The sequence below is a fragment of the Bos grunniens genome, chromosome 1, assembly GCF_055505025.1.
Source record: "Bos grunniens cultivar Pamir isolate PY7600 chromosome 1, Bosgru_T2T1.0, whole genome shotgun sequence".
NCBI classification, from domain to species: Eukaryota; Metazoa; Chordata; class Mammalia; order Artiodactyla; family Bovidae; genus Bos; species Bos grunniens.
This window is the reverse complement of record NC_141165.1, coordinates 88,595,214-88,607,278: the sequence shown is the minus strand read 5'-3', so window position 1 is coordinate 88,607,278 and position 12,065 is coordinate 88,595,214. Positions and strand designations below refer to the sequence as shown.

Genomic DNA, 12,065 nt, shown 5'->3' with positions numbered 1-12,065 from the left:
ACCTATTCCTCAAGGTGACTGGTCTTGGATTTACAGGTTGTGATTTTTCCTCCAAGGAGGGAAAGGACAAGAAAAGTCCACCTGCCAGGCTCATGCCCATTCTGGAGCAGAGCTATTCTAGGCATTGCATGGGCAAGTCAAGGGCCCCAGTGGGGAGACTTCAGAGAAGTAGAAATTCTTATTGAATTCTGTCTCCAGGAGACCTATTTTCTGGAATTTGAGTTTTTTGGGTCTTTGGGAGCAATTTCTCTTCATCATTTCTCCTCTCTCTCTCTCGGGACATCTTTGGCCAGCTCAACTGCTTTCAGGTGTATGATAAAGTAAAACAGCACGGTGGAAAAGAGCACAGGCACTTGGTGCTAACCATTGCTCTGTATTTCCTTCCTAATTGTGAGATCATTGGCAAATTATTCTCAGAGCCTCACTACCTCGTCTGTAAATGGAGAACAGTGATAGTACCTTTGACAAACACAGACATTGTAAGGATGCAATGTGATCATGCATTTTAAGCACAACATTTGGCATGATGTTATGCTTGGCACATGTTCAGCTCTTATCATTCTTAGGGTGAGAGTGCCAGAAGAAATAGTTCCTTTTGTTCAGGACAGCTCCTCACAGTTCTGTCTACAGAGCTTCTCAAACTTTAATGTGTATACATATCACTTGAGACAGTCTTGTTAAAATGCAGTCTTATTCAGAAGATTGGGAAGGGGCCTGAGATTCTGCATTCTAACCAGTTCCTGGGTTGTGATGGTGTCTCAGACCAAGCTCTGAGTAGTCAAGAGAAAATATAGGAGAAAGGCCTGTGGTATAAAATACTGGTGTTTCTGTGACATTTCATAATTTCTGATTCCAACCTTAAAGGAATCCTGAAATTACTACGTCTTAACTCAAAAAGAAGGAAATGGCAACCCACTTCAGTGTTCTTGCCTGGAGAATCCCAGGGACGGGGGAGCCTGGTGGGCTGCTGTCTATGGGGTCGCACAGAGTCGGACATGACTGAAGTGACTTGGCAGCAGCAGCAACTCAAAAGAGCTGTTTTGTTTCTAGCCTCTTTACTTACGATGTCCTTGAATCTGATTCCAGCCTATACTCATCCCTCCCTACCATTTCAATCCCACAAAAAATGCCTCATGCAAAGACACTCACCCTTTTAAGGAAGTTTCACTCAAAACTAAAAGAGGAGAGAGAGATTTTCTCTTTTACTTAAATCTGCTCCTGGGCTTCCTTGGCCCTCAGACATATGGCCAGGCACTTGTTTTCATGGCTGTTTAATGGTTTGTAAAGCAATTGCTGGAGGAAACATTGCTACAGCAAGCCAGGCGAGAGAGACTGAGGGATTCACGGGCCAGTGTTATCTTTGCTGAGCACCAGGGCTCTTCCAGCTTCTTTCCTTTCTCTGCCCGACAGAGACAGATGGCTTCCACATGGTTTGACCTACTGTTTGGCCAGACCTGACCAGATAGTCATCCATCAGCTGCCTGTTAGGCCCCCTAGAGGGCACCCTGTGGCTTGAGGGAGGCAGAAGTTAGAGGTTTCATTTAGAGCTCACCACATCTCATGGCTATTGCAGTAGAGTTTCAAGCATGGAGAGTTCTTACTCCAGATGTAAGTAACTATCCCGATGCCCATATGTTCTGAGGTGGGATCAGCAGGTTTACATGGTAATGTTCAAGTAATTAATCATAAGCTGATGCTTTAACAGTTTCAGGACCCAAAGTGGGTTTGGTAATGCAAAGATGTAAGCAGTACATATGGTATTATTAATTGGGAAAAAGGAGGTGATGGTCAGCTTTTTCCATTGCCTTGGCACAATCTCTATTTTCTTACTAATTCTGAATGTTACTCATGAAATCTCTGAAAGCTGCCTGGGAAGATATCCAAATACATCTCCTCGTGGCTCTCTTAAGAGTATTGTGAAAAAAACAAAAACAATACTTTGAATGATCTGTAGGGCAAGAGAAAAGGGTAGTATAAGTAAAGGGGTTGTGCAGACTAGGAATTAGGGGACCTGGATCTAGTCCCAATTTGCCTCTCTTTTTTTTTGTGACTTTGAACATACTACTTAATTGATTTTACAAATTTTTAAGCACCTACTAGGCAGATTCAAGAAGTGTCTGGGTCTTATTATTTTTTTCTAACTATAAAATTAGATTGTTTATGAACGTGGCTTCTAAAATTTTTTAAATAAAGTGTGTTTATATTTTTTTCCTTCTTAAAGTATAATTTGGTCACTAAAACTTGCCTATTACTTGTAAATAAATTATACTTTACTTGCAAAAAAAAATGCTTTACCAAAGTAAAAAGTTGTGAGGACATTTGAATAATTAGAGCTGTCATGTAATGTAACTTGATCAAATCTATTAAAATTAAAGGTACATTAAAATAATTTTTAAAACTAAGTAATATTTAAAATACCAAATGCATTAAAATTAAAAATGCACTGCAACCCTCAGCATTATTTATAGAGGGGGATCAAAAAGCACTGAACTTTTTGTTCAGTGATACTGAACTAGGAACAACCTTTGTGTCTCAGGAAAAAGAATGAGCTTGATAAAAGTAGAAGGTTGAACATAAATTCCCCCTTAGCTCCATCACTCATAGACATTTGATGCTTTGAATACTAGCTTCACTGGGGCGGGAAAGGACTAGGGGATAAATATATATATAATATATATTTAATATATATATTATATATAAAAATAAAATATATATTTCCTCTATATAGCTTTAAGAATATTTTCCCCCAATTACTGTATATATATATATATATATACACACTCAAAATTACTTAAAAAAAAAAAAACTTCTCTATACACAGGAGAAATAAGATCAGAAAAAGACCCTAAAGAAAAGTTTCTCCCCACCCACCATGCATATCTAGTACAAAATAGCATTCAGTAACCTTTGGGTGTGCTTCTTTGGTTTGCATAATATTTTTATCAGCTGAGGTTTATATATTTTGTATTTCACATTCTGATTTAGCATTCAGTTTGCATTTGACCTGAATGATTTTGCCCAGTACCCTGGCTCTTGACTGATTGTTTGCCTGGCCTCCCTCCTTGGACTTTTGGATTCGGAGAGACAAGATCTGCAGGGCTTGTCTAGAGGACTGAGCCCCTTTCAGGAAAGTGGCCCCTCTGTGGTAGTTGGCCTTACCTTCTGTGATGACCTGTCGGTTCACAACTTCCATTTTCACTATGATAGTTTAAAAGCTGCAGTCCCATTGAGCAGAATGGAATTGAAAACCTTGTGCCCAGGACTATTCCTTGCAGAGATGAGACAGTTCAGTAAATCCCCTCTGCCATTCTGGAGGTGATGATGAGAAATGTGCCCCTGGACAACAAAGTGACAGGCTCCCTTGGCTGGGCTGGGGAAGAGGCTTTGGCCACCTTTCGAAATATGCTCGTTGATAAGGAGATGGATCTATCCCCTTGTATGAACATGGGACATTCCCACTTCTGGGCGCTCTGGATGTGGCTCACACACATCAAGGTAGTGGAGACACCTTAAGGCTATCCCAAAGACAAGAACCTCTATTTTTCCAGCTTAAGGTTGAAAGGGCATGGCTCACAGAATCAGTCACTAGCCAACTCTGATTTCTCCAATCTTTCTGAATCAAAGAAAGGCTTATGAATAATTCAGGGCCACAGACCCTTGAATCCTAGGGGAAGGGCTTCTGCTAACACTGAAAGTGTGGTTTTCAGGGCAGTGGCCTGACAGACAGCGAGGGAAGTTTACCCTCGCAGGCTCTTGTGCAAGGGGCTCTTTCTCAGGAATAGTAGGGGACTTTGTGGCAAACTCTCTAGGAAGTACAGTGGGACTCTGGCTTCTTATTGGAATATTTGTCTCTAGTTGGAATCATTGATAGATTTTTCTTCTGTCTTACTTTTTACTAATACTTTGATTTGGGTTGCACTTAATTTGGAGAGGAGAGTTAACCCCAAACTGCTGCACTTGGATGTGGGAAAAGATACGATATTCTTTGAGTTATCAGTTATATGCCAGGCACAGACTGACTGGATGCTTTATGTTATCTCATATAGCCCACAGCAGGGAGTTTATGATTCAGGGTGGGGACCTATGACCACAGGAATATAAAATTTACTCCTGATTTTAGGAGTGAAATGAATGGGATTCAAATAATATGTGAATTCAGAAACAATCTGTTCTTAAAATCAGCCCCTGACACAGACCCCAGGGTTACCAAAATGATAGCTTGCATCAAATGACTATTTCTAAAAGAACCAGGATTTCTTTCAGAGTATACCACATAAGAGACTACATTTAAAGAGAAAATTTAGCTGGGTTTTTATGTGGAAAGTTATCATTATCTTGCAAGCAACTTTGCATGTTTTGTAGCCAGTCAGAGGAGCCAGGGGCCAGGTTCAAAGTGAGAGCCTTTGGCAGGGCTGAAAACTTTCATCAAGATTCTGCCACATAGAAATTTCAGCAGAATGACTCTGTTTCATCGATTTAAGTTAATCACAGGAGGAGACAAGACCTCAGGAGAAGAGTCCAGTCGTCCATCCTCTGATCTTCAGTTACTGACTACAGGAATGAAATGAGAAAACAGAATTTTATAGGCAACAAAAGTGGGGGCAAGGTGTAAATATAGAGAGAGGATTTCAAGTTAGCATGATTTTGCTGAATTTAGTTATTTTTTTCTGTTTGTGACCAAAACGATCAGAGGAATGGCTCTGAGGGGAGACGGCAGGGGGTGACTGGTGCAGCAGACCAGGCTGCTGGTGGGTTGCATTCTGCAGGGTAGATCGTGCTTAAACCTTGGACAGTGCGATATTTTGATAATGATAATAATAATAGCAGCACTTGGGGGCTGGGGTAAATTGATAAGGCAGTGTTGAGATAAGGGTTTAATAGGATACTCACTAAGCCAGAATTATTAGTCCTATTGTTAAATTTCTGGTCAGAGAAGATGGTTAGTCTTGGTAGCTCAGCTTGGGTGAAGAGGCTGGTCTTTGGTCACCCAGCTCCAGGCGTGGATCTCACGCGACGGAGCAGAGAGCAGAGCTGGGCTGAGGGGCTGAGGCATGCAGACAGCCTAGGCTGAGCTGTACTGCTCTTCTTGGTCTCACTCCAGGCAGGCATCCTCTTGCTAGCCTTTTAGCAAACAGAGCAGTTTGTTGAAAGCATAAACCAGGTATTACTCTTCTGTTTAAAACCGCCCCATTGCGCACGGATACTTGACAGCTTTGAGTTACTCTTGTTGCTTCAATGTATGCCTCACCGCCTCCATAGAAAAGAGTCTAGATTTAGCAGGTATTCCCCCAGGCACTGAGATGAGACAGAAGAAGACTGTGACCTCCTAGGTTCTCTCTACTTTCAATCTGGACACTCTCCTTGAATCAGGGAATACCTCGAGGCCTGGTTATATAGCACCAACACTGCTTACTCAGAAATGGAATGTCAGATCTTCAGTTGATAGTACAGATGAGGAAGCTGGGGCACAGAGGAGGCACATGACATCTTAAGTGAGTGCCAGGGCTAGACCAGAACTCACATCTAACTCCTGGCTCCTGGTCTAACAACTTTGATGTCTTTGACTGCTGGTCAACTCTACAGCTGAAAGGGCATTGAAGGCTGACAGGGAAGAACAGCAGAGTCATGCAGAGAGAGTGGAGGAGGCAGCTGGTAGGAAATGGAAAGGCCATAAAGATTCAAAATACCCATTCTTGCCAGCCATATTCCCAAGACAAATGTGAGTCCCAGATGTTCTTTAACAGAGGCATAAACAGTAACACAGAAAAACTACACAGAGGGGTTGACCAAAGGCCATGACATTTGTGCCTAACGACTGCTGCTGCTGCTGCTGCTGCTAAGTCGCTTCAGTCGTGTCCGACTCTGTGCGACCCAACAGACAGCAGCCCACCAGGCTCCCCCGTCCCTGGGATTCTCCAGGCAAGAACACTGGAGTGGGTTGCCATTTCCTTCTCCAATGCATGAAAGTGAAAAGTGAAAGTGAAGTCACTCAGTCATGTCCGACTCTAGCGACCCGATGGACTGCAGCCTACCAGGCTCCTCTGTCCATGGGATTTTCCAGGCAAGAGTACTGGAGTGGGGTGCCATTGCCTTCTCTGGCCTAACGATTAAGCACCCTATATATTTGGATTCTTAACCTTACTTTGTCCTTTTAAGTGATGGGAGACCTCCTCCATTCATCTCTGGTTATTTGGTTTGTGACTCCAGTTTAGAATCCATCTGCCTACATGTCTCGGGTTCTAGGCTCCAGGGAGATGAAGATGATGAGCTTGGGCCACGTGATTTGCCTGCAGTGTTTTGCTATTCTGCACAGGGGCTATGGAGAAGAACAATGAGCAAATTCATGAGTCAACATTATATTTATCCTTCTATTGTGAGGAATACTGCCTCTACTTGTGTGAAGCATAATCATTTGTTAGCTTAAGTAAGACATTTCCCTGCCCACTGATAAGGAAACAAAAAGGCATTTACTGTGCTAGTCTCTAGAATGTGAAATGTAAGCTATGGTCTTTTCTGTTTGTCTTTAGCTTTCATTTATGATCACAGGCTTAAGGGTTGAAGGGGGCCTTGGAGGACCGCCAGCTTCACCACCCCCTTCTGTGCAGGAAGCCCCTTCCTAACATCCTGGCTGGTGGTTCAGATTCTTTCTCTCTGCATCCCCACTGTGAGTTGCTGCTACCTCTGTCACAACACTTACTTCATTTTGCTTTAAATTACAGTTATTTGAGGACTTTTCTTAAGTCTCAGCTGTGAGCCCCTGAGGACAGAAATCCTGTCTCATTCCTCTTTGATGTCCCACAGCCCCCAGCACAGAGCCTGGCCCACTCTCCATAAACATTTGAATGAGTGACAAAGTGTTAACAGCCTCCAGTGGTAGTCACAATTCGACATCTCTAATAGTTAGAAAGTTCTTCCTGAAAGTGAACAGGAACATGTCTCCCTGTCCCTGTGGGGAGAGAACATAAAACAGGCATTGATGACAAAGGGCCAGGCATTCATGCTGTACACACAAGAGAGCCTGGGGACTGGCTATGCTCTGCTCTTTATTGCTGTTCTTGCTTCCCATCTGGCCAGAGGATGTGGAGGTCTTTCCCAGGACAGGAAAACCCAGCAAAACTAGATAGGTCTGGATAAATGTATGAGGGTGGGGAGGGTTTGCAGGACTTGAACCTAGTTTGGAAGGAGAGCTTTATTAGACTCTGTCAATGTCCCACTCATACCCCTCAGTCTGCCCCAAGGGACATCTGGTTCCCATATACAATTACAGCTTCCCACGTTTCTCTGCCCATGGTCACTCTCTGGCCTGGGGAGTATACTAGGCTTGTGTATAGGCCAGGCTGGAAATGCCAGGGAGTAACTCCAGGAGGAACTTCAACCATGAGTGATGGTACTTGGTGCATTAATACTCCAGATCCCTCATCTCCCCTTGCGATGTTTGGAAGTATGTTCTATACAGTCTTTTAAAGTTTTCAGGAAGGAGGACCCCCCAGGTGCTCACAGCAGTAACCCATTAATGAGCACATACTATCTTCATTTGCCTCCCTTCCCTCTGACTTGCCCACTCCCTCATTGTGCTTCCTGGAATCATACCTGTATAAACAATCTGCCCCAAATCCTTGTTTCACCCAAAGTCTGCTTTGGGTGAAACCCTAGCAGGAAATTTGGGGGAAATCCAGATGTTAGTCCCTTAGAAGACAGAACTATTAAACTGAGTGTATGCCCATCTTCCCCATTTCTTTCCATCTAATTCAGAGTTGGTCTTTCTTGTCAGTTCTATAAATAGAGTTTAATTTTAAGAAGAATCTATGTCCTAACTCAGAAAACAGGACCGATAATGATTCCTAAATCTTTGAAGGATAGTTATTTCAAATAATAATAGTTAATAATATTCTAGTTCTATTAAGGAAACATGCTACATCAGAAAGGTCTCAGGCCAGTCTAAAGGAAGAAATCACGCATAGACATCAGGATGGATTTGTGCTTAAGTGCTTCACTTAACCCTTTAAACCTTCACAGAGACCTTTTAAATGAAGAACCACTTTATAAACCTGTCTCAGATTTGGGACAGAATGCTTGAGGTCAGGGACAATGAAGATGAGTGGGGACCATGAAGGAAGAGGGAAAAGAAAATAAAGAACCTTCATTAAACTTACCCACTATTAATGAACTACCACTGAGCTAATAGAGCCAAGAGAAAATGCCGTTGCTAAAGAATATTTATTATCATATGAGAAGATTTGTAACAAAGAACAAAGGTGTGCAAGCAACCTGCCACCCTAGTCCTTCTTCAGACAGACATTGTGTGAGTCAGAAAAGCTCCTTGCAGGTGCCACAATATTGCTTGATTGTTTTGACACCTCAGACAATTAATAGGAGATAGCAGTTAAAAATAACCATGCTCACTACTGTCTTTGTTTCTGTGGGTTTTCTATTGTCTTGTTTCTTCCTGGAGAGCTTTCTGCCAGCCTAGTAAGGAATGACACACATGGTCATGAATTTTTAATTGGCAATCAAAGACGAGAATGGATGTAAACAAAACACAGGGTGAGCGGAGTCAGCAGGGCCAGGAGAACCTCACAGGTGCCTTTTTGAGGTCAGGTGGGGAAATGTTCCTAAATCACATAGGGATAAGAAAGGGCTCCACGGGTCTTATTTTTAGTGTGGATATTGTGGCTTCATATGCTGTCTTTCCTGGAGGAGGGCATGACAACCTACTCCGGTATTCTTGCCTGGAGAATCCCCATGGACAGAGGAGCTTGGCAGGGTACAGTCCATGGGGTTGCAAAGAGTCAGACACGACTGAGCAACTAAGCACAGCACATGCTATCTTTATTTATTCACCTGCTTCCTTGGTGGGGGTAGGAACGGGGGACAGTAAAGTCTTCACTTGGTGGTAGGAAGATGTGTGGCTATCCTGTGACCTGTGTACTTTGCTCTCTGTGCATTGCTGCCCTACTGTAGTAATGCCCTGGGTACAGCCCTTTCCTGAGTTGAGAGGGGTGCCTTTTCCTCCTCTTGCTTTTGCCTTGGTCTGAGCCATTGCTTCTAGCAAGAAACTCTTGGAAGTACCATGTTGTCCCCATGCATGACCTCATAAGGTGATTGTGAGGATTATTAAGGTCGTCCACGTAAAGTGACTGTATTCATGGGTATTAATGCGCCATGTGCCGCTTTGAGTCCCTTCAGTTGTGTCCAACACTTTGCAACCCTATGGACTATAGCCTGCCAGGCTCCTCTGTCCATGGGATTCTCCAGGCAAGAATACTGGAGTAGGTAGCCGTTCCCTTCTCAGAGGATCTTCTCAACCCAGGGATCAAAGCTGGGTCTCCTGCATTACAGGCAGATTCTTTAGTGTCTGAACCACAGAAACTGTGTTGGTCCCCAGAATGGAAAAGCTCAGTTTCTGTACCTGCCATCTGCTGAAATTTTAATATGTAAACAAAGGCCTCCTTTGGGTCTAAAATGGATATGCTAATATGGCTGATAGAGCCTCTCTCAAACTTTTCAGTTTGGGTGGCCTCCTTCACTATGTACTTCCCCACCCCAGAGTGCTCTGTGGGTGCCCTTTCAGCCTGCCCCACTAAGCACCACTCTCCGTTGCTTCCCAGAATGCCTATGTCAACATCAACCGCATCATGTCTGTGGCTTCCCGCCTCTCAGAGGCTGGCCACTATGCTTCACAGCAAATCAAGCAGATCTCCACGCAGCTAGACCAGGAGTGGAAGAGTTTCGCAGCTGCCCTGGATGAACGCAGCACCATCCTCGCCATGTCTGCTGTGTTCCATCAGAAGGCTGAGCAGGTGAGGCCAAGGGGAACTGCTGCAGCTGCTGGTGGTGGGGAGGAGCAGAGACAGGGCAGGTTGGGAGGGACATACCCTGAGGTGTAGAGAGCCCCTCCTCTCTTTTTGAAACACTGAAGACCTTGTTGGGTAGTTGTGACAAAACCCATGTTCTGCCACGGTCGTGGCCCCTAGGTACACAGAGAGACATTGATAACTCTTAGTGGCTTTGCTTACATTCAAACAGGAAGGAACCCAGACCCTGTCTACATTCTGCTTACTAGTTTATTGGTGTGTGTGTGTTGACTGCTTAGTTTGCATTCCATGAACATAGACCAAGGAGTGAAACTAAACTGATCATTGAGTTTTATCAGGGAAAAACTAATTTTACATGAAGCATTTGCTGTGGCTAATAATAATACAGTGGACAGAAATAATGATTATTTGTTGCCATTTTCTTACTGGCATTGGCCAGTGACATTATTAACCCATTTTATGGAGAGGAGCAGGGAAGCTCAGAGAGATTAAGTGACCTGCCTAAGATCCAGTGTAGGAGCTGACTCTAACCAGCTTAGGAAGAGCCAACAGCTAATTTTCACAAGTTTAAAAAATGAACTGGTTGTTAAACATAGCCATTACTTCAAACTGTATAAGTTTAAATATATCATATTAAAAACAAAGGTAATTAGTACTCAAAATTCATCATTTTCAATTATTTCAATAGGTCTTATTATTTTCTATGTTCTTGAGATTATTTCTAATATTTATGTCTATGGTGGAAAAAGTATACAATTGTGTGCTGCTGATCACCTCCTCCCAGCTCCACAGTTGGTGATGTCACACTGGTAGCCTGAAATAGACCAAGATAGATGTTTTACACCATGGAAATCATCAAGTGTTACAAACCAGTGCTTAATTTGTTGTTTTATTGATTGTATAGAATCTTTAAAAAAAAATGAAAGAAAAAATATTTTAAAATTTAGATTTAGTATAAAAATGTGCCCTGTGTAGAGCTGTTACACTGTGAATAGAACACAAAATTAAGGAAATATTCTTCTGATATTCAAAAATATAATTTCATTCAGGCAAAAAAGCCACTTAAAATCACTGATGAATGAGTAACATTCTGACATAAGTCTCCAGGTGTTTTTCACTTTTGTCTTATACCTTAACGAAAGTTAAAATACCAACCAGCTTTTGTGTTGTAACTATATAAGTTTTTCATTTACAAATAGAAGCATCTGTGAGAATTAATTTGTTACATGGAATTTATCATAAGCATTCTATATGCTTCTAAATTTACAGTTTCTTTGCAAATTATGTATGTGCTACACATCTTTTATAGCAGTAAAATTTATAACATACTATGTGTGTACACACACACATATATATGCTGGTTATTAAAAGTTTATTCATACACCATTGTGAAAATCAATCCATAGGTATCTGGGATCAAGTGTGTCTAACATTAAAGCCATGGTCTTATCCTCTAAATTTCTTTCTTTGTATGACATTTGGTTAGCTCATAGGTAATGTAGAGTCAGACACAAGGTCATTCCTTAAATCTCTTCCTCTGTTACCCACCTAACATGGAAGTCAGCATGGAATAATTGAAAGAGTCTGGGTTTTGTTGCCAGACATATGTAGGTTCTGATCATTAACTCTTAGGCAAGTCACCTCAACATTCTGAGCTTGTTTGCTCATCTCTAATGTGGGGATGATCATAAATCTCACAGCACTGTTATAAGAATTAGAAATGGAACATTAGGTGCTTAGTGTGTTTATTAAATGGTAAACATTACTACTGTGGGTATATGTTCAACATACTAGCCTGGTATATTTGTATTTCCTCTACCCTGTGTCTGATTCTATCTGAGCCTTTCCCAGAAACTGAAATTCTGTGTTATAAGTTAAGAGCAGCCCTACACATTGAGAGGAATCTAACGTTTCATTATTATTTTTTATGATAATGGTGGTAGTAGCAAATATTCACAACTAATCTCCTATTCTCTCTTCAACCCTATTACTTCAAATGTTGTTCAAGATTTCTCCAGATTGGCAATGGAGATTCAATGCCTCCCTCTCTGCCTCTCTTTCTGTCCTTGAGATGACCATTGTGTGGGGTCTGATATAGGATTCTGGTTAGAGTGTTACCAAGAAATCCCAAAGGCCTTGAAGCAGTCCCACCCCCATGATTGACATATAACCGTCAAGTTACTTTCAGGTTCCTTGGTAAAATGGTTGTTGATGGAGCAAAGCAGCTTCTGAGGTATTAGAAAACACGTG

At 42.2% G+C, this 12,065-nt stretch overlaps 1 protein-coding gene across 46 annotated transcripts in view; it reads left to right on the top strand.

Annotated features, from left to right (window-relative positions):
- Positions 1-12,065, top strand: part of KALRN (kalirin RhoGEF kinase) — a 692,908-nt gene that overhangs the window by 292,173 nt on the left and 388,670 nt on the right. For all 46 annotated transcript variants that reach the window (XR_015164343.1, XR_015164397.1, XR_015164395.1 and 43 more), the window contains exon 7: positions 9,609-9,800. Coding sequence is in view for 37 of the 46 variants with exons in the window: in XM_086402125.1 (XP_086258251.1) it covers positions 9,609-9,800 (192 nt within the window). In the remaining 9 variants the exon portion in view is untranslated. The remainder of the gene's footprint in view (positions 1-9,608; positions 9,801-12,065) is intronic.